At 43.2% G+C, this 23,842-nt stretch overlaps 1 protein-coding gene across 1 annotated transcript in view; it reads left to right on the top strand.

Annotated features, from left to right (window-relative positions):
* The window catches only part of foxj3 (forkhead box J3), a 68,284-nt gene that overhangs the window by 10,463 nt on the left and 33,979 nt on the right, over positions 1–23,842 (top strand). Inside the window, exon 2 of the mRNA XM_079296209.1 lies at positions 15,839–16,324. Within this exon, the coding sequence (XP_079152335.1) occupies positions 16,004–16,324 (321 nt within the window). The 5' untranslated portion in view covers positions 15,839–16,003. The remainder of the gene's footprint in view (positions 1–15,838; positions 16,325–23,842) is intronic.

Below are 23,842 nucleotides of genomic sequence, written 5' to 3'. Positions count from 1 at the left end.
GTCATCGAGGCTGTTTTCCTCGTGAGGTCAGTGAGGAACAAACACTGGTCAGGAGCTGGTATGGTTATAGGTCCATCTGCCCTCTTTCACGGTGACTCATGGCCCATGATGCACCACTTTCACTGCGGGAGTCGCCCTGAACAAAAGCACCTCACTTAAAAACGAAACATACTCTTTTTTTTTCTTTTCTTTTTTTCTTTTTTTTTTTGTCAAATGTGTGACATTTAGTCATCGCTGACCAGGAAGTGGACAAACTATTTGTGCTCATGGTTAGTTGTGACCAAGCATGTGGTGTCAAAATGTGGCAACGCACTACTTACTCTACCACCGTCTAGGACAATACCAAAACATGAAGATGAATGTTGAACAGTCTCCCTCCAACTGATCAAATATTTCAGAGACAACGTTCTACGTTGCTGTAGTTCATAAAAGTTGACTTATTGAGAAATGACACGCAGTCATCTTTGCTATTTAAACTTAAGGTCCAGGACAGCAATGGGAGATTTATTGGCTTCATGGTTCATCGTCTATGCTCCTTTTAGGGTGATTATGGACATAATTAATATCACACTGTTTATGAGGGCATTATTTCTAATTCATAAAAAACTCCAAATCTGAGGTTAAGCTAATTTCTGTCCCGTTGGATTAAAGTATGATTTATTGTTTGACTCAAACATTCTCTAGGTTTGCAAATAAATACATTTGTTGTCTTAAAAGGTTCAGAAAATAGTGAAACGTGACAATTACATTTCCCCTGAGGCCAAGTTATGAATTCAACCGGCTTATTTTATAATATAAAACAGCAAATCCTAAAAAATTGACTACGATGGTCGACCTTTCACTACACCACTAATACAAACAATAGGATGGTAGTTGGTATTTCTGAAGTGTGATCCAGCTGTAGCCGTCTCACAAATTTGATTGTAATGAAATCAAAAAGACAGATTTTAAGAAACCTTGACATGTGCATAAAAAAAAGATGGTCGTCGGTCATCAGGTGTGTGAGATCTCGGTGGGAATGGGGACAGATAGCGCAGTAACATAACTCGTGGTGTCGCCCTCAACTGAGCCGGCTTGATTGGTAATGCGTAGGGAGGGAAGCAAGCAATGTGCTGGAAGCTACACTTCTGTTTCTCAATTTATTTCCTGAATATAGATATATTTAAACCGAATATACGGTGCAGTCGGAGTTCTTTCTATCTTTGTGTGCGTGTGCGTGTATGGCCTGTTTAAGAAGCCTGCATTTGTTTGCTGGCAGTGTCTTGGGCCCAAGGTGGAGCTCTTTCTGTCAGACGAGTGAAGCTCTGCAGAGGCAGCCACTGGGAGTTGTGTTTCATCTCCTCTCATACTGCTCTGGAGCAGACATGCAAATCTGCTGTAATGAGCGCTGCCTGTGTGGTGGTAGTGGGGAGGGAGGGAGGGGGGGTGAACTCAGGAATTTAAGGTGTGGAGGGAGGGGGGTTGGAGGTGAGAAGCCGACAGCCGAGCAAGATAGCGGAGCATGGAAATGTAAGGGGTTTATAAGAGGGTTATGTCAGGAGCGCTGGAAGTGACAGGAAGTCTTCCCTCTCAAATCAAACATTCATTAGCCCGCTGCGGCTGCTCGCTTCCCTTCGCTGTTGGAACATCGAGGTGAAGATGCAAATGGTGCCACGTTAATTAGCCTTATCTTTTACACCAGCAAGACGTGGTGTGAAAAAAAAAAAATAAATCTACGATCATCACTGTTAACAAATGTAATGAGGCTTTTGTGTGAATTGTGCTGAAAGTTTAGCATCCCGACATGCTTGTTGATGTGATTCCGAGGTTTGTGAATGTTTCACAGCTTACTACAAAGACGTAACGTGTTAAACTCCACGGCAACAAAACATTTTGAGTGACAGCTTCTTGTGAATGTCATAAGAAGGAACATAGAAGATACAAAAATCTAACTTTTAAACAAGTTAAATCTTCCCTCTGTAGATTCTTCTGTAACCGGTAATACATCTACTGATTTATGCAGATGAGTAAATACAGAGCTGTGGGAGCTTTGACTGACGTGCATTCACACTGCACTCTGTGAAGTGTGTTATGAACCCCAGAAGTCTGCGCTGGGCTGTCCCATAGCTGTGTGAGTGTGATTTTATTCACTCATAAAGAATTCAATTCCCAGTCAATGTTGGGGTGCTTTTCTCTCTCTCTCTCTCTCTCTCTGTCTCAATCCAATAATGTAAAGCACTCAGGATTTTGATGAGCTCTGCAGATCGATGGGAGGTTAACAGCCACTTCACATAAACTGAGACCTACAATATGTCATGGGCTCTTTAAATGTTGATAACTATTCAAGGGGCATTTTTTGCCCACAAACTATCAGCTCCAGGATCTAAAAGTCAGGAACTAAATGATCCTCAGGTCCATAAGAAGCATGAAGATTAGGTAAATTAGACTGATAATGAATTTAAAAGCTTAATACAACAAGTGGTTGTGTTGTTTTTTTTGTATTGCACTGTTGTGTTGCATAGGCTGTGTAGGAAAGGAAAGGCACAGAGCATCCATCTCTAAAAAATAGATCATTTAATGAGTTCTGGTTATTTTATTTCAACTCCAGATGAACAATTAAAGTTAAGTTTCAGTTCCATTTCTGCCCTTTTCTTATTTACCAGTGAGCTCCACAGTTGTCGATCAATAACATGCTGTAAACATGTCCATCTTTAGTCCAAATATAGGACTTAAGCTGCATTCACACCAAATCAGTCCTCTCATTTATTTGAATGTGGGTAGTGCGTTTTAGGCTGCGGTGGGGACTGTCGGGGATGCAACGTCAATCCAATGTCACACTGCGGTGGCCAATCACGTCAGTCAGACCGGAAGACGCCCACGGAATAAAGAGCACAATGAAGTGTAAAGTTATGTTACTCAGTTTGGCTGCGTGCACCAGTTTGAACCGCACCGTTTTGTGAGACCTTTTTATCCTGGTTAGTTATTGAAAGTAAAAAGTATTTTTTTTAAATTTAAATATGTTTATGCAGAAAGCCAACCCCTGGAGCACACTAGCAGCATGGCGTCGCACAAATGGGCTGATCAAGTGACACTACGCTGCCACACAACCCTGCGCTGAGTGCCGGAACGCCTGATTTGGGTTGAATGCACCTCGAGTGACAACCGGTATTTCTTTTGCTCTCTGAATGAACGCTGTACACAGTTGTTGTATTCTAATGGCTCGTGATTGATGGAAAAGCATACACTGAGCTGCAAACAAACTCCATGCCCATAGTAAGCAGTACCCAGAGAGCAGAGACTACGGGAACTCGGGAAGTGACGTTTGACCAAACATTTGAAATTAACTGATTTAAAATCAAGCTATTTCACAAGCTGGGAGTGAGCTGTTGACCCATCGTGGGCAATATGATGCTAGAGATGAGAATAAAATGTTAGCAGCCCACACAACTTCTCCACAAATGACAGTTCCTCATTGGAAACACCGCTGCCAATTTCACAACAGCACTACAGCTCGTCTCCTGTCTGACACCCGTCTCAGGTTGCTGCCTGACCGCTTCTTCACACTGAAGATGCTTCCTGTTTTTGTGACGGGTTAGGCTGTCAGAAGGTGCACTGGGTGGGGACGTCCTCGGGAGTTCCTCACACGGTCTGTGGTGTTTGTCACTGGCTGACTAACCGGTTTACTAATCTCTCTTGAAATCAGAGCTGAGTGGTTGAACGGACATCGAGGTTTAATGTTGTTTTAGAAACAAATTAACCAATGTCATGTTGTAATCTTGAAATGTGCGCTGAACATGTGACATTTGTAGTTTCAAATTCTTGATTCAGTACAGTTGAGTGTTAAGCGTGAGACGGTTATTAATATGATAATTTCCCTCACTGTCTATGCATTTAATCTGAAGAGTCATGTGGTGCACTTATGTGCTGGTGGAAAAGTCAGCTGCTGAACAGCAATTGTTTTTAATTGTTGGAGTGGACATTCGTCATCTTTACGCTCTGTCTTGGTTACTGCACTGAATCAGACTGCGTGGTGATTTGTGCCCTGATAATGCTAGCAGCAAATCCATAACTTGCCTTAAAGCCTAATAGAGACCACTGAGGTTACGAGTGTGCGACTATTTTCCGTCACACCTGTACTTTCACCTCTCCGACACGGCTGTGCGTTCCTCCTCTCTCTCGTCACTGTGTTTGAGTTGCCATTAAATCCTGTCTTGACATTTCGGTGGTTAAAGCCAAACACACTTGTCTGTCGGCCCGACTCGCGTGTCTGCGATTTATTGTGGCAAATCCTCTGGTTTTGTGATGACCTATTGTTGCTCTTGTAAGGTAGCCTCACACTGATGAATCCATTTTTTTCATGCCAGGAGGTATTTTGACTACAGAGCTTAAACAAACAATGACTGCTGCTACCCCCCCCCCCCCCCCCCCACACCCCAGAAAAATTGCAACATTGTTTCCAGGAAACCAAATGATTTGAATTTATGTGTAACTGAGCAGGCTGAAGAGAACAGGTATAGACACCGACAGATGTCCGTTTCCCGTGAAAACAAATTCCTGAGACCGCCTCGGCCTCGTGTTTTACTGCTCTGCTCTCTTCTAATCAGCAATAGACAAAAACCAAGCTGCCCCCAAATGACATGGAAGTCATTTGGAGAATGCCCAAGGAATTTATTGGCTTGTGTAAACAGAAAATTCCTGGTGACGCAAGGCCGCGTCGTTTAAATTCAACAGCTGACTGGAGTGCTTTCATACTGTATTCTGCAGCGCTGCACAGACTGTTTCTGTAGTTAATGTTCTCCTGCACGTCTCTTCAGGTACTTGATGTGTTTTGATCAAGCAGATGATTGATCAGCTGGGCTACATACAGCTTTATGTTTGCATCTACATGTGTGTGTGTGTGTGTGTGTGTGCGCGTGCCCTACACATCATGTGCTTGATCGAGTGGTTTAGTCTGGGACACGAGGAGTGTTGTCTGTTAGGTTATAAGTGCTTACGATGTTGTAGTAAAGCAGCAGTTTGAGCACCAAGATGAAACTATTGAGCTGCTAATCTATCGAGTATAGCACATATTTAACAGCACACGGTGTTGTGCAACTTTCAATGCAGGCTGTATTATCACTCGGTAGGGTGGGGGGGAAAGGGCATGGATTTATGGCAGGTGGCCACTCCTCAGCAATATGCCATGGAAAACTTGACCATAAATGACGACTACATCCTGTGAAGCTTTTGCATTCAGTACATTTGTTTAGGCTTTACGTTTCCCGTACAGGTTCAGTGGTGCAGCTATGTTCATGTGTTGGGTGTCTGGGGAAAGTGGTGAGATTATACACAGCATGCGGCATGTTATCAGTGGGCTGTGTTATTATCTGCAGGTACAGTGCGACTCCAGGAGCATTTTAAAGAGGCGCAGTAAACCAGGGACGGGAGGAGTCAAAGAGTAAAGCGTTTCAACAGCTTAATGATGTAGAGGCATCCAGCTCCGCCGGGCAGTAAACTCTTTAATATGCTGTTAATTATTTCTGAGAGATTGAATATTGATTAAATAGCAAAATGGTTTTAATTACAACTGCAGTGCCATTCTAAATGAAGATGATTTTAGGCTTTACGTGAGATGAACGTCTAACAAATCTAGCAAACCTCGAGCTATATCTACTCGACTCAATTTCGTTTTTTTTACTTTGTTCTTTTTGGGGTTTTAAAATGAGTGTTCTGCCTCTGTGTAGCCGGTGTTACAGCTCCTTCTCTCGACTCCGGCTTCGTAGCTGCCGATGCCGATTCTCTGTCTAAATTTGGAATTCATGACCTGATTCCTGCTCCGTGTAGCACTTGCAGAGAACATGCTTTGCCCACCCAGGTAATTCCTTTAAATCACGCTTGGGTAATTATAGCAGGGCTTCTTTTGTAGCGCGTCCGTGTTGCACTTGGAAATGAGGCTCAAACACGGTTGTTTCTGACACGGGTGACATGGAAACATTTAACCGTGCTACATTAAGTCTGAGTCACAGTATACTTTATTATCTAAACAATTAAATATGAGTATTAGACGTAACAATCTTTTGTAAATCTCATCACATTAGAAATATCACACAGGCTGTAACTAATGATTATTTCTTTAACAATTATTAAGTTTAATAAGTTAAGTGTCTACTTATCAAAATAGTTGCTGACTAATCTGAACTAAATTCTGACTAAATAACTATAGAGACATAAAGTGTCCTCCCAGGTGGACTAATGCTTTCCTGGCTATGAGTTCTCTATGGACAGCTTTTAGTTCCATGTAAGCGGACTCACTCCCCCATTACCACGCTACTCGCCTCAGAGACCGGCTCAATATTTAACATCGACGTTGAAATGGATCTAGTGAATGCAGATGAGGATCGGCCCTCAAGATTGCCACCAGATTGCCCGTGCCTTAAGTGGTCTATTTATGATTCAGCAGCAGGATCTTGCCGGCTGCCAGGCTGGCATGGAGTCAACCTCCTAGGGGTGTGTGTGTGTTAATGCGGGCCCCCAGGCCGTGGGACCGGGGTAATTGGGTTTGCATGGTCCGTGTCAGGGCGCCCCTGCCACCTCCAAAACAAAGGCCACCTCGCAGGCAAGCTGTTAGGGACAGCGAGACCAACCCCTCCTCATCACTGTAAGCTTATTCAATTACTGCAATGTTGTACGTGTTTTTGACTCAACCTGCAGATTACACAATGAGGTCCTTGTGCTTGTGTGTGCTGCCTTCATCTGTCTAGATCTGTCTCTGGACCTTTTTATTTAGACATCCAGCCCACCAATCTCACATCAACATGGAAAGTGGCTGACTTTCTGAGAGCATCTCTGGAATATCTAACGTCTAACTCGGCTGCATCTATTCACATTTCTCTCTCTCGTCACAAAACCCTGTTGCTCGCTTAGTGGCCTCTTCTGACAGCCTGAAGCGACTTAGTTCATCCACAGCCAACTCCCAGATCTTCCACTACTCTGATCCTCTCTGGTCTGCAGAGAGAGAGAGTCGCACACTCGTCATGGTTGTCTGTATGTCTGCAGTGAGTCTTTTTCTCTTTACCAAATACTTAGAAGACCTCTGTTTGTTTGACACTGACTAATACGATTAAGGTGTCTCTCTTTCCTTTTTAAGCTTCAGTGGGTTTCAAACACTCACGGTTCAGCGTTGCTTTGTTGAAAACTTGTCTTTCCTCGGCTGTAAACTGCCCCACAGCCACAGTTGTGCTCCCGATTGATTGGCAGAATAATTATGGGCTTGAATTGTTCAACCATAGACGGAGTGGGATCGAGGGAGTAGGGGAGCAGAAAGAGCATGTGTACCGGGGTTTTTTTTCTCCTCTTTTAAGAGCGCAGCAGAGACGACTGCATCTTAAAAGCCAACATGGATTGCACTGCAACACAAAGACTGTCTCGCACATTCTGTTAACAGCGAGCAGGCCACGGTCGGCGCCCGGCTCGGCTGTGAGCTGCAGTAGAGGCTGAACAATGTGCTCAGCCGCCTGAGTGGTTGAAGAGATAATTGACACATCCTAAAAATGCAAGTAAGGACCGGGTTGTTAATGCTTTCTTCCTTGGGGGTGGTTTCAGCTGAACCATTAAGCCTTTAATTGAGATGGAAGACTGCCAATCAAAGCTGTTGCCTTGGTGTTGCCGTTACCTGCTTTTTGTTTTTTAATGAAGATGAGGCTTAGGTAGGGCTGGGCGATATGGCCTAAAAAAAAAATCTCCGATTTTTTTACAAAAAATCCGATTCACGATTTAAATCGATTTTTTTCCCCCAAAATTTTTTGCAGATGACAGAAGCTGTTGAAAACAATTTTTTCTTTTATTTTGTGATGATTTTCCCAAGTAGGTTGATAAAAATAAAGTGCAAACAAAACCTGAACATTGTAGAAAGGTGCCTGTAGTATACAAAAAGTATTTGGTCACTCTTTTGTTTGCCTGAATCATTTAAATATAAAATTAAATTAAACATAACATTAAATGGCATTAAATAGTAGCCTTCCATTGTAAACAACTGTGCAAATGTAACTTTTTACAGTAAGCTTTTCTAACTGAATACACTGATACAAACACAGCATGAAATAAAATGTATATGACCCTTTAACATTCACATTTTCAAAAGTGCAACATCTGATCTAACATCAACATAACATATTTTGCACAGTAAATAAGTGCATGTAAACAAAATCAAGTGCATTCACAACATAACCAACAGTATTAAACAGTAGTGCATGTTTTTTCTAAATATTTTTTGCCAGGAAGACAAGCCTGTCTACTACCTCTGGCTTCAGGCATGCACGGTGGCATGTAACAATGCCCCCCCCCCACACACTGAAAAGCCTCTCAGAGGGGGCACTTGTAGCTGGCACAGAGAGGTATTTCTTTGCTAAAGTACTTAGCCTTGGAAAGTTAAGTTGGTGACGCTTCCACCAGTCAAGTGGATCGGTGTCTGGGTCAACCTGCTGGACCACAGGTCAGTTGTTGCGGAGTAGAATGACATCCCCTCCAGCTCCGCAGAGATCCTTTGGCGTGTACTATTGTACAGCCGAGGCAAGGCAACGTCAGAAAAATGTTTACGGCTTGGTAGCACGTACCTGGGGTCCAAAGCTTTGAGACGGTGAATAAACCCCGGCTTTTCCACGGTGTATATGGGCACCATATCTTTTGCGATATACATCGCGACTGCATCCGTGATGGCTTTCCACCGGGCACTCTTCTTCTCATGCGGAGTACAGTTGGTGAATGTCTCCAAAATGCTGGGTTGTTTTTGTGAGGTGGCGGCGGCAGCAGTGAAGCTGCTGGCCGCCATTGTTTTAGTTTGTAAACAATGCGCGCGCACTCTACTACGGGAAAAAGGGGTGGGGGCGATTTTCTCGATTTTCAATAAAACACATCGCCTTAAAGCACACATTCGAATTAATCGATTAAATCGATTTATCGCCCAGCCCTAGGCTTAGGGTAGTTCGCTGCATGATTACAGAGCTCACGTGCAATCACAATTCTCAGACGCGCTGCTATTTTAGTTTGAGTGAGCTCCAGAATAACTCCCCTAAGTCCTTTTGCCTCCAGGGCTGGAAAAAGTGAGGAGTCTCTCTTTTGACTGAGGGGCAGGTGAGCCCGGGTTCCCACCACTCCCTGTTTGGTCCCCTCGCCATCGCTAGGAAAACAAGGGCTTCTCCCACGCTGGATATAAAGCCGTTGATATGGAAGGTATGACCCGGGTTTCGGTCGAGAGTAAAGATGCCAAAGGCTTGTTACCAGGTTACATCACTGTTGTTGTTGTGAGTGCATGTGCCAAATCTTCAGGCATAACAGAGGGAGCACGCTTAGCAGTTCCCCTCCCATTTGCCAAGTTACCATCACACTACAGGAAGATTCTTGTCATAATTCGCTCTCGCTCTCTCTCTCTGCACACACCAAAGTCTAGCCAGCATTTAACAATCGGTGCTATAAATATTTACTGTGGACTGTTTTGAATTCTAGTGACATTGTTTTTAATGCAGCATTCATCACGTCTACTGTTCCGAGTTAGCATATACGGCAGTACAAGCATCACGGGCCTTATTGGTTGCGTCTGTGTAGCTGAGCAGCCGCATGCTGTCCCGAGTGTTGCCAGTGATGGATGCTGTAAAAGGGGATTAATCACGGAAATTGCAGATAAGTGCAGGAGAGCGCTGATCTGGTACCTATCGACAGTCTCGTGTCTGCAAGTGGGAGTCAGAATGTGAGCTGAATGCTAAGAGAGGAAATGACGGTAATTTACAGGTATTTGGAGGAAAGTCGTTCTCGGTAGGCAGCTAGGTGTTCTCGGTAGAGAACAAAATAGGTTAGCTGTGGTGGAGTGTTATGTGATATACATGCATTATTATCAGACGTCAGACTGAAAATGGAAAATCACACCCAACATGAAATTAGGATAAAAGAAATGCTTTTATTAAAGGAATAGATGTGCATTTTGGGAAATACACCTGCGTCATTATACGGACCAACCACCGACAATTTGCTTCAGAAAGTAAGTAAAAGAACTACAACCACAAGTCTGTGTTCAGATCAAAACAGACAAGTGGAGTAGTTAGTAGGTGGATTGTTTTACTTTGTAGCCAGACTAGATGTTTCCCCTTACCTCCAGTCTTTATGCTAAGCTAGGCTAACAGAGTGCTGCAGGAATGAGTCCCAAAACCCAGAAATGAGTTCATATTTCTGCACTTCCGTTCCCTCGTCTTGAAGTTCATGTTTGTTTTTGTTTTTTTTAAAGGGTTTTTGGTTAGATGCCTGAAATACGGTTTTAGATTTTCATGCCCCGTTTTGTGACATAAAATACGTCGGAATAGCTTAAAATGTCGAACTATTCCTTTAATTTTACAGGATTTCTGTAACATGCTCACCGTAAAGTCAAGCTTCCACTGTTTAGTCATGTACAAGCATGCTTCCCCTGAAGAGGAGGGACAAGTAACCACTACTATCTGTTAAATCCTCTGTGTCGTCCTCAGGGATTTCGGCAGTGAGCACATGCCCAGCAACACATGCCCCTCTTCACAGGTCGAACAGTGTCAGACCTGCGTGAAACACTTGTTATGAGCAGGGTCATGGACTCGTATCAAATCCGCCATGTTGACTCATCCACACCACTGGCAAACATAGATTTCCCCCCGAACACCCATGTTCACAGCAAAGTAAGCGCTCCGTCTGATTTAGTCCTTTCTGTCTTTGCTCGCATTTGGTTTCACGCCTGCATATTGTGGTCCTAAACACACTCTGCTTACAGGTAAACAGATGTGTTCGGTTAGTCGAACACCATACAAATGAATTTCGTCAGGTTTATTGACCTTACATTATCAAACAATGGCTGATGGGTGAAACACTGCTGTCTGTTTTGGTTCGGCTTCTGATCCTTGACTGACTGTCCTGTGGGGGGGGGGGGGATTTGTTCTGTCTTTAGATACTGCTCCCTACTGTGAATGCACTGCAACCCGTTTTTTTTTTTTTACTGTAATTCAAATAGTAAAACCAGTCTTATTGACCTTTTAGTTTTACATACTTCCCTTTAGTGTGCCTCCTACTTCTGCTTCAGTCAGTAGTTTCCTCTGTTTGCAGAATGTTGTGAACCAGAGGAACAATGTTACTTTCATTCATTAGAGTGAAGACTGCATTTGACAAGAGTGCAGTGATCTTATTATAGTTTATTTGTGTAGTTTATTTCAAATCTTGAAACTAGTGGTTTGGAGTTGTTGCTTGTGGGTTTCTGATATTTCTAGAGATTTTAGCTACAACGTTTTAACAACGGCATCACATTGATTTTGACGTCCTGTATCTCAGAACTTCACAATGTGCACAACCACATCACTTTGATAAGAGCAACATAGTTGGATTGGGGATGGATTACCGACCTTACCAGGTGTCTGGTCATTTCAATGTGATTCTCATACCGGACGTATGTGTTCTTTGTAAAAGCCTCAGTGGTATGATGAAGTGTGAAGTTGGATCATTCTGTTGGGACAGGCCGCTGTGGTATCTTTGAGACATTGGTCAATGCTGTGACGTGTTCATACAAATAAACACAACAACTTCTACTTGGACACAGAGTATTTGCAGCACAAATACATTAGCGCTCAGTGAACACTTGAGCAGGAGGAAGCAGACGATATCTGTTATATGGGAACATAAAATCCATTTAAATATTAATTAGTGAGAACTCTGCACCTTACATGTGTTGCAATACATATTAACCATGGTGCATTTACCATAAAGCATCAGATGACACATTAGGTGCTTATCTTTGATTCAATTATTTAAACCATTACCTTAATTCAACTAGATCTTCAGACTGATCCTAGAAGGGTGAAAAGGCTTCAGAGCCCCATTGCTGCCTTCTCCCACAGTTTGATTGAGGAAGACTAATCCAGCAATATATAATAATTTAGTGGAATAACATGGTAAAAGTTGATTAATGTTCATTATATTTAATCACGTCTTTAGTTATAAATATTTGCAAAAACCTAAGGATTTGTAAAGAATGCATCACATTAAAGTGATTAACTACCCACATTCATGAACACATCTATAGTCAGTAAATGGTAATTGTCATTGTATGAAACGTTGGAGATCACTAAGTGCCATTCACTGTAGCAATATCACACTTGAAATATTAATTTCATCCTGGGCCGTGCGTCGTTAGAGGCACTAAAACTTTTAAGTGGTGGCTAAGTACAGACATGAATTTTGCAATAGTGGAGATGGGGAACAGCACGGATTTTTATGACGCAGTTGCTGACTTGCCAACTCAGTAGGTCGTTGCCTAACATGAAGTTGACGTAATCTGCTGTGTTGTGTAAAGTAATCCCTGGTTGTTGTACTCAGGTTGTTGCCTCATTGGATTTTCTTGAATAAAATAGGGCCAGGCACATGCTGCCAGTGTGATTGAGCCACGAAAACACAATCACAGATTCGCTGTCGGTGCTCTGTTGGCAGCCGGAACGCTGATAATTCCTGTCAAGAATTCAGTAACTCAAGATGTTTTTAGAAACTTTTTTCAATTTCTCATTCAGAACTGAATCCGCTATTAATCCTGATAAGAGAACGCGTTTGACCATCGATTCCTCCCTCTCGGCCCTCAAATACTCTCAGTGCTCCACTATAAAAACAAATTGGAGTGTCTTTTTACTGTTTTTTGGTGGTGACAGTGACGGAACCCCATTTTCTTTAAGCCAGATCAAAGTGGCTCCGTGTGTGTGTGGTATCGCAGTCTGTTCCCTTGGGCTCGTAATCACAGCGCCAGAACTCTCAGACCTCTTCACTGCAGACTGCGTTGCCACTTCCTGCTCTCTGTCAGGCCTGATGCCAGCACGGCCGTGGTCCTCACACCCTCCCCTACACTGCTTCATCTCTCCTGGCTTTTCTTCTCATCTTGCTCGCCTCCTCAGCGCTCCTCTGCTGACTCCCAGACCCGCCTATGAACATCCACAGACAGTCATCCCTGACGTGGCGGCAGGCTGGGGCTTGTCCCCGCTCTGACTGTCTCACTGCCTGGCAGGGTAATGAAGGCAGCGAGGGGGGGGGGGGGGCCTCACTGCCCGCCTGTGATGCGCTTCATCATTCCTGCCACGGCCCAAGGTTCTCTAATTAAGACACCGACTTGGCCCTGCAGATTATGGAGCAGCTGGATCATTAGCGTAGAGGGTCAAATGGCATACGTCTCTGTGTAGCAGGCGCTGCGCCTTTCATCAACTCCCGTCTCCGGCAGCTCACCTCTGGTGGCCCCCCCAGAAGGCTCTGCCTGCTTCCTCTTCTTCCACTCCCCCATTCATACTGAGCGCTTGGTGTCAATGGAAACATTTACATCAAGACGACAAAGACCTTAATACAGGTCCTCACAGTGTGAGGAACACCGAGCTAGATCTAATGAGATGAGTGAGGATTTAAATCAGTGGCAATTAGAAGGTTACGTCTTCAAATGTCTAGCGCTGTCCGACCACTGGACTGTCCACAGATATTCAATTTGTAATGATATAAGATGGCGAAAACCACAAATCTCCACTTTATTGATTCTGGAACTTGATATTTTTTAAGTATCAAAGGGGTTGTCAATTCATTTTTTCTTCACCAAGTAATTGTATCAATTATTTAAAGCTGTTGGGCTCGACAAAATATTATTATGATATATTTGTGACTGCTGTATTGTGTTATAAACCTGTACATAATGTCTTGTTGCACTCATTGCAGTATAGGTTGAGTGATTGTAACTAAAATGTGAAAGGTTTCCTATAATATGCATAGAATATGTCAAACTGGAATGATTAAAGTGTAGTGGGTGCAGATATTACAATGGATGATACTATGTAGATATTCTAAATCTATATTAGTTTTATATTTCAATAGGGCGCCACTCAAAGAGGAAAATTACTGTCAGCATCAGAGTACGAGTCACTTTTATTTCAGTTACAGGGTGGAGATGTTCGGTGCATCATTTGTTTGTCTTTTCGCTGATGAGGAACTGATCTCCAGCATTACGCTGACTCACCTGTCAGGAGTCAGTCGGCACGTCTGCTCATCTGTCAGTCTGCTCATGACTGCAGAGAGGCTGGGAGAGTTACCTCAATGTGTTGCTGTTTTCTTCCAGGCCTCACGCCTGTGAGCAGACATGCTTCAACTGTCAACGAAGGAGGGAAAAAAAGCACAATTAATAACCTCTCTCCCGAGCAAATGAGTCAAGTGAAACTCAAAACACTTTGATGAGCAAAAGTTGTTTCTTCTTCTCGTTTAGTTAGAATAGTTGTGGGCAGCTTGATTTCAGTCCGTTACAATAGATTATAAAGGGGACACGTTTACACACCCAAATTATGGCTAAATATGCTGCTTTTATTTCACACTATCGTCCTCCTCAAAGCTCGGAAGTTCAGCTGGAAGTAGTAAGTTGGGCCATAGTTTGGTGAAAAAAAAAAAATATATATATAGTTGTGATAAATAAATCAAATAAATAAAAAATAAAAAATAAATAAATGGATAAATACATTTTGATATTTGTGTGTGTGTGTGTGTGTGTGTGTGTGTGTGTATATATATATATATATATATATATATATATATATATATATATATATATATACACACACACACAAATATCAAAATATCGTTTTAAAAATGCTCATCATACAGATGGACAATAACGCGACATGAATTGAAGGTGACGACAGCTGCTTTTCTCCATCATCCACTAATTTAGATTGTCAAAGGATCTCCGATGTAAAACACATTTTAGATTTAAATGTTTTGAAATGCATTACTAAAAGCCTTTTTGAAAAAAAAAAAAAAAAAAAAATATATATATATATATATATATATATAAAATGCTAATCATAAAAATAACACAATTTGGAGTCTATCTTTTGGATCAATTGTATTTAAAGTGTTTAAGAATCGTCTGAAAGTGTTTGAATCACATTTTGAAGAATAATAACTGGGTATGATTCCCTCTTACAAAGTGGACACAAATACTATTTTTGAAAGATACGGTGTTTGACCTATTGAGTGCCGTCAGGACTATTTATTCCCAGCCTGACAGCCTGAGTGCACATTTAAATCTCTATTTCACGTGCGCGCGCACACACTTATGTGAGCATGCTCAGTCGAGAGAAAAGATCCCACAACTTGGTGAGGATTTCTCATTCTCCCGCCCAGTCTCTCTTCCCCCCCCCCCCTCCCCCCCAGCTAGATTGCAGTGTCATCCCGCTCAGAATGTTCTCCCCCCCACATATCCCCGTGTTCAACTACGTTTGTAACTTTAGGCCTTTCTACGCTGCCGCTCTATTTTAAGACGGGGAGGGCAGTGTGCCGAGAGGGACAGACAGGCTGTTGCAGGCTGCGCTCTGCACAGCACGGCTGACACGCACAGGGCCGAGGACGATTTTTCGAGACGACGCTGGCTTGTTTTACGGCAGGGGGCTCCGTCTGGGGGAGGCAGGGGACGAGGCTGGCAGGCGGGGAAGAAAGGAGAGGGGGTTTACTACCCTCAAGAGAGTCGGAATTTCTCCTGAGCCATTTGGCTGGCAGTTGTGAAAACAATTGCCTGGCATTTACGTTCTCTCTCTCTCTCTCTCTGTGTGCAGATGGAGTCCCAGCTATGAGTCAGCTTTGAGAGCAGCAAGTGGTGGGCTTGTGATCTGCTGCACAGCTAACATAAGCGTACTTTACAGAGACACTTGGTTTTTGATGTTGGCCCAACGGTTCAGAGTTGCTTCCTCGCTTGCATTTATTTTCGCTCTCCGCAGTGTTGCTGATATACATGTCTTTTATATCCCATGTATTCCTTGTAAAAAACCGAAAAGCTGACTTATAAAGGCATGTCTTTTTTTTCCTGTTTCTCCAGAGTTGACCTTTAGAAGACGCCATGTTGATGTCTTGAGCTGAGGAAGGCTTCACCCTCAACCTGTCTCTGTTTGTTATTCCACACCTGGTCCCCCCTGCATCAGTCAGCAGACAGCATCCACCTCTACATTTTCCCCACCCCCCTCCGGCCCAGCCTGCCGTCAGCATGACGTCGGAGCTGGAGAGCAGCCTGACCTCCATGGATTGGCTTCCTCAGCTGACCATGCAGGCGGCCATCCGCAAGGCGGACGCTCAGAGTGCCCACGGGCCTGGCATGGGCAAGAAGAGCGCCCTGCTGGACCCTAACACCACGCTGGACCAGGAGGAGGTGCAGCAGCACAAGGACGGCAAGCCGCCATACAGCTATGCCAGCCTCATCACGTTTGCCATCAACAGCTCGCCAAAGAAGAAGATGACACTGAGCGAGATCTACCAGTGGATCTGTGATAACTTTCCCTACTACAGGGAGGCGGGCAGCGGCTGGAAGGTGAGAAAAAGAGCCATCTGTTCTTTACTTTGAGCCGATACAGCAGATGTTGAAGTGTGTTGCCATCATGGTGACGATAGAGTTGCATTCTGGTTATAGTGGCGCTTCTGACTTGAACACACTTTATGCCAAACCAAATATGACAGGTAATTGTAGAGCTTTTGTTTAGTTTTTACACTTAGACAGTAATTCCAGTCAGTTCATTTCCTCGTGGATATGTTTCTTTGACTCAACAGTTTGGTAGTAAACTGTGGACAGCCTGGAGGAAAAGTTGAGATTGATATTCCTTGACGTAAATCATTGTTTGGTGCTCGCCGGGCATCTTAAACAAAGTGAGATGCCGTTGGTAATCACCATTGTCACTTCTGAGAAAGCTCTGAGAGAAACTACGAGCGCGCCAAATCACACTAAGTGCCTCACTCCTCCGAATGAAGAATGGTGCAGCCCTGAGAGAAGCATATGAAGTGTAAAACCCTGGATTAATATTCAGAGAAGTGGCCCCTATCTGTGCGAACACAGACTAAATAGCCCATTCATGGGTGGTATTATTCATTGCAGATGCCTTGATAGGAGAAGGCCATTATGCAGAAGAGAGAGCCAGTGCTGTGTCATCATCTCAAGGAGCCCATGATATACCGAGATGAAGCTATGCTGATTGCCTTTTAAAGGGCCCAGATGGAAATTGATATTAGAATGAGTTTTCCAATCAGTCAACGTTTATTGGAAATAGAATCTTAGGCTCTGCTTTATTGCAGTCAGACAAGATGTATGAAGCCCATTTCCTGCGGCGACAAGATCTGGCGTGTGTACAGGCTGCATGGAGGTGTGTGTGTGTGTGTGTGTGTGTGTGTGGGGGGGTGAGGGAGATGAGAAACCATGTGTTATTATAAATGGATGGATTTTAGTTTTTGTGGCAAGGCCTTTTGAAAGGAAATTAATTGTTTCACTTTGCGTCCTTTGTTTCCTCTTTTACCTTCATCATCCCTTATTTAGTGGGCAGCAACGTAGCGGCGTGTTTGCCGTCAGTCGGATTCCTGCTTTGAGTATCAGACATTTGTACTCTGCTCTTTATTTTGTATACCGCCCACCTTCTTAAGCGTTAAGTTTAACCGTTCATTGTACAGTAACGCTTTGCTCTAGACATTGGCACGAGGTTGCAGCAGTGTTTACCGCTGGTTTTGCTTGCTGCGTTAAGATTGTTAACAGATCCGGTTGCAGAGCATGTAATAGCCTACTCATCGTCTGTATCTGTTAAAGTAAGCAGCTCTGAGTGAATCATCATTTATGTGGGTCGAAGTGGTCTTGGTGAAGTCTTGGTGCACATCCACAGACTTTGTTGCTCTGAAATAGGGGGGTGTAACTGACCGGCCCATCTAAAATAACTGTCAATAAGACACAACACTTCTTATATATTTTAGAGTGGGCGATCCTCAATGGGAATCAAACTGGTGCTGCTGGCAGGGTTGGAGATGTTCTCACCCAGTTCCAGTCGCCCTGTAGTTAGAGCAGGAAGGACTACATGGTATTAATTCATCAACGCTCGACTAATATGCACTGCTCTTCATATGCCTTCGGTTATTTTGTTCAGTGGAGCGTTATCACAAAATCAGCTGCTGATTTCATGATTCACATGCTCAGAAAACACTGAGGGATATCAGACATGCATTTGAAACCTTGTCTACAAATAATAAAATGCCTACAAATAATAAAATGTCATTCAAGATCCTAATTGATAACTGGCGTATAAAATAAGAGCTTTTTTTTTAAACGTGACGTTTGTGGTGTGGCTAAAATGCAGCAGCTCAACTGTTATTTTCTCATTTTATTTTGTCTTTGTATCCATGCGTCTGTCTAAAACGCACTTGGCAGCTACCCAGCGAATGGGTTCAATCCTCTTGGGGATTAACTGACCAGGGCAAATTATTTTAAATTGGAAGTAAGCATGCCGTTTCAAGCAGTGTTGGATCATGGGAAATGTTCACTTTTAAAGCTACAGTTGGTAACTTCAATACAAATAGCTATTATATTTAGCTGTACAGTAAGTACAGCGTTATATGCGTTAAATTGACTACTTTATTTTAGTATAGGAAAATCCACTCTGTATAGATGCTGCTCTCTAGTGACTCCTGAAAACATTTATAACCCTTAAACATGAAATCCTTGGCACAAGGGTTGTTTAGATTCCATGAAACGAGGTGGGCCGATGGCGACGGAACAATTGATTTTGATTTGATGGGATTTTTTTTAACCACATAAATGAAACTATCATAATTCTATACAGTGACGACGGTAAGCGTTTATTGTCCGTGTGTAATAGAGTTCTGACGTAACTGGTGTAAGAGCGAGTTATAGAATTAGTCAGCGTTGGGTGAGATTGACGCTCTTCAGGTACTTTCTAGTTTAAGGGAGGCGTGCGTAGATCATCACATTCTGACCGTAATGTGGGCTGCAACTGTAGAAATAGCCCCCATTTTAAAAGTGACAGAAACCACATCAGTCTAACCAGGATGCTGTACAACACAGGAAACGATGAAAGGCGGTTTGAAGATGTGCTCGTACGCGAGAGCCTGCGTCACAACTCTCTCTCAGTTCTTGTTAACGGGGTGTTTTCCCTACCGTGGGTTTCTTCTGAGAATGTAAATAACTGAAATAATGTGTATAGAGTGTTTATAAAATCGTTTCAATGCATAAGACATTTGAATAAAATCCAATATGCTGTTTCCGTGCCCGGGGCGTTTGAGCAAGCTTCAGTAGCCTTCGGTTTATTCCTAATGTTTTTTTGTGCTCGGGAGTATTTTCACATCCCATCACACAAATTATATTTTCATCTGAGCCCGTGCAAAAGTTCTCTCCCAAACACCAGGAGGTCACTAGGAAGCTTGTACAGTCAGAGAAGCGTCTAACATGCAAAACCTAATAGAATATGAAATAGTTTCATTCTGTAACAGGCAGTAACGTTTCCCTGCACTGTAACCATTGCTATGCTGCGAGTCTACCTATAGTGTGACTGAGTATATGCATGTTTGTGTGTGTGTAATTAGTTGGCAGCGAGCATGCCTGGGTGGGGTGAATGTAGGTCGGATGTAGTCATTGCTCCTCTGTTCCCCCGGAGATGTCAGTCGCAGGAATTTGGGACTCCACGCACGCATGCGTCTGCTCTGTATGATAATGCGAGCTGTGCCGGCGAGATGAGACCGGGGCTAATCCGAGCACCGGCAGCTCATTTAATAATCTCAATAGAACCCCATTAGCCTGCTCTTTTAAGAAATATCAATAAGTGCTGTCAAAAAAAAACAAACAAAAAAAAAACGGATAATTCATCAAGGTCGGAGAACGTGAGCGCTGCCTTCGAGAGTGCAGAATATGCGTTCGGCATCTATGAGTGAGCAATTAGAGGTTGCTTTTCTTACCGCTGTCTGCAGCTCTCTGAGGTACTTTTGATTCATGCTGTGCAGGTTCAGTCCCAGCAGTCTTCAGTACCATTCTGCTGGTATACTGTGGCTTCTGTGTCCCTCTGTTCCTCCTTCAGGATACTTGTCTACAGTCAGTGTACTGTTTCTATGCGTTCCTGATTATAATTCATATCTGTTGCCCGGTCCTTTCCATTTCAAAGCCGTAACGGGAAATGTTCTGAGATTAAAAGGAGTAGTCTTCTCCCACTTTAAGGTCAGAAAACCAGGTATTTTTTTACCCCACCATGAGCGCCTCACAAAGATGAGACTTTTAATCAGTTTCAGCATTTAAGATACCATAACAACTGTTAGAATTTGGTTTAATATTTAAAACTGTGGATTCTCTTTATTAGTTATTAAATTAATAGATTAAGAGCTGAATTTAGTCTTAAAGTCTGTTGTCAAAACTTCTCAGATCTGCTCCGTCTCTTCACGGATGCTGTCTCGCGTGTCATTAATGGTGAATCAGCGTTCTCTCACTTTCGATCCAACTGTTTGTGGGGCAATAGCCGTAAAAATTATTTGCAGACGCGTGGCTTCAAGACACTTGAAGAAGATGCAGGGGAGGGGATATTCCCCTCGTCAACCTCTGTGCATGCGTCATGACCGCAGTGGTTAAGAGTTTATTGAAGCAAGTGTTGCTTTGTTTTTTTTTTCTATGCTAAAGTCTCTGATGCCAAAGTGAACCAATGACCTGAGTCTGTATTCTTTGTTGACAACATTAAATTACCAGATGTTTCAGTGCAGTCTGGTGAGATTCTTTAACCTGTCGTAAGATAACAGCTTCAATATTAAAGTACTTCTCCTTTAGACAAGGATTGAGTGGCTTTGATTTTCTGGTAATTTACAATGAGAGTTTTAATCAAGATGGTACTCTACGTTATGTGTGATTTATTAAATAACTCTTCAGATCATGCAGTCACTGTTAAGGTATTACAATAAATACATTTGAGCTGATATTTTACTCCAAGTTCTCCAACTATTGACATTATTGGTATCTGCAAATACATTCACTGTGTTGAAATAATCTGAGCTCTCTGGTGTTTCTGCACTCATGTCTTCACACTGGATGGACTAATTCAAGCTAACAGACCTCCCTAAATGTTCTGAACTGTACGCAGTCCTTCTCCAGACGCTACTCACCTCTGTCATAGAAGGAGGGACGGTGTGTGCAATTTCTTTTCTGGTATATTTTCTTTAAAAAAAAAAAAAAGTGGTCAGGAACAGTATTGAGTAGAGACTCCACATATACTCTCAAACGTTGACCTCCATGCTGATCCTCAAACCTCCTCCCGGCTGCTTCCAGGCTCAATTCAGGCGCTGTGTAAATTCCCCTCTGCATTTCTTCCAGGTGAAGAATGCCAAAAGAAATCTGGAGCAATTCTCAACCAGTTAAAAAACGCCTGAAATGTTTGCTCTTGAACTTTAACTGGTGGGGAGATTGTTGCTACTGGCATGATTTTCTTTTATTTTCTCCTCTTCCACACCTGTGTACAGGAAAGGAAATTAGCTTGAAGAGAACGTAGGCTCTACTGTTGATTGCCTAACAAACATTGAGTCTCCCGTTGCAGCTTCACAGAGGCCCGTAGCTCTCGCATGATCTCGCAGAGCTGCCTTCTGCAGGGGCCCTGGACCTCGCTTTGATCTCATTGTAAAATGCAAATACACAGTACCCTAAACAGATCAAAGGTTCAACATCCCATTGGATCTGAGGCTTAATAATAGCGGCCTGGAGCGGCTTTCTATTTTTTAAGAAGCCGTTTGGGTAGCTACTGCTCCTCCAGGACATTATTTACTCTGGAGATAATGTTCCTGCTTCTGACTAGTGACTAGCCACAGCTCAGAAAATCCCTGCCCCTGTTGCTTATTTAAATAAGATTGGTCAGGTATGAGAATGTGTGCTTCCTGCCCCTATCTCCCACCTCAAGCTTGGGTTTGCAGGGCCTGAAATCTGAAAGTGTAAAATTGCTTCGGTGCTTGACTCCCTGATACCTTAATCTACTCTTCTTAGCTTGTATCATCATTACACCGTAAAGCAAGCATTTACATTTTAAGCACTCTGCTGATACTGAATTTTTCAGTAGCACTGATGCATATTTAGAGCTGCTCTGTAACTCGCACACCAACGCCAAAATGATCCCTTTTTTTTTCGTGAAGTTCACTCGTCTACAGTCCCGTGTCATATGCACCTTTTAGCTGAGATGCAGTCCATAGAGTGGTCATGTGATACAGCAGCATTTTTAAACTGTACAGACGGTATTAGTGGCAGCGTACTGGCTCGGCACCGACTCTGTCAGGTAGTGGGAGCGGTAGTGATTCACTCGGCAGCCAGTTTGATCCTGCTGTGAGGCGGGTTCCCGTGTCAGGAAGCTCCAGCCTGGCCGCCCGCCCACCAGCCTCACCTTGCACCCGCCTACCGGCGCCCCACCGCTCACGCTCTGGCCCTTAGAGTGGGCGGGGAGAGCAGGCTGGCAGGCCTTGGCACGGATACGTTTTGGCACGGAGCTGCTGTCCCCACACTCCGCCGAGTGAAGTGCTGACTGCACTGCAGAACATAAAAGGCCCGAGGCTTCGATTGCTTCCTCTCGTGGCCTGCAGGCCTTGTGTAGAGAAGTCGGCTTTACTTTTACTTGAAACTGTAGCGGTCTTTTTTTTCTTTTTTTTTTGACAGTCACGGCTATGGCCATATAAGCTGTTTTTGGGTTAATGAGTGTTTGCTATATAGGTCTAAAAAAGGATAACAAAAGCTACACCATATATTCTTAAGCACTCATTAACCCATAACGGCTTGTAAACGCTGTTAACCTGGTTATCAATCGATTCAGTGAACTTCCTCCTCTGTGACAATGACGTCTGTTGAAGTCGACACCTGATCTACAGGTACAGTTGCATAGTGTTTTGGATATATAGATTAGACAGGGAGGGTCAGGATCTGTGTTTCTATGTGTTTTCCAGAGTTGTCTGTTTATGTGGCGACTGAGATCATCACCTCCAGGGCCGAGCCCTTTCTTTGTCACAGATATGTAGCCTGAAGCGCAGCTTGGCGGGAAAATCAACCCCGGTGTCACAGTCAAAGTTGTGAACTGTAAGGAATTTGAGGCACATTTCAAAACAACTCCAAACTGGGAAAATCGAGAGGTAGTTCTTAGTCTTCAGAGGGGAAGATGAAGCTGCTGGGGAGCTGCTCAGAAACTCTAGTCATCGGTCCGTGGCCAGGAAGATTTAAGACTAAAATAGTGCTTTCCCTGTATTTTAACTTGGTTTTCCCAGTGAGTGGCCTTTTGCCCTCCATCATTTTTCTACTTGGCTTGCTGTCGCCTTTGTGTAATGCAGCATATGTACAGTCGCAGCTTAATATTGCTGAGACTGTGTGTGTGAATACTGCCACCCTCTCTAAAGAAGTCGGGAACGTTTTCATCCTTTAAAACAATCCGCTCTGTGCCGAGTGTTTGTTCGGAGGAAGAATAAAAACCTGAACGGTAATTTTTCTGTATTCACGAGCAGAAAAACTTAGATTTTTAGATGACATTTCTGTTTTACACATTTCTTCCTCAACTGATGATATAATTGTAAAATCAAAGCTGTTTTTTCTTTGAATTTAATATTAAACTAAGTTACTACAGTGTGAATACACAGTGAACATGTTCATAGTTGGCTAACTAGTTTCCTCTACCTGCAGTACACACAAGCTAAGTTGAGCAAGCACAGTCTTCCATAAATCGTAACTGCCTCTTCTATTTGTCTTAAGATAATGAAGACTGTTTCTTTGACATCTGTCCATTTTATAACGGTGACGATGCCCCTCTGTTCTCTAAAACAAGAAAACAATGCGCTCACATTGTCTATCCTGTACCTGGACACAAAGCCATGTGTGATATTTTAGGGGCAAATGTATCTCAATATTAGCTGCTGTTCTCTGTAAATATGAATATTAACTCGCACTAACTGTACACAGCCTCCAGAAGCATTGGTCCAGTGATTGGTTGGGGTAAAATCAAATCCTCTCCTCCAGGAAACCGCCAATAAGCCGATGTCTGACTGAAGAACGGCGTTGCACCGTGATGTT

Source organism: Melanostigma gelatinosum (genome assembly GCF_949748355.1).
Source record: "Melanostigma gelatinosum genome assembly, chromosome: 3".
Lineage (NCBI taxonomy): Eukaryota > Metazoa > Chordata > Actinopteri > Perciformes > Zoarcidae > Melanostigma > Melanostigma gelatinosum.
Note: the sequence above shows the minus strand (reverse complement) of the source record. Positions and strands in the feature narration are given on the sequence as shown.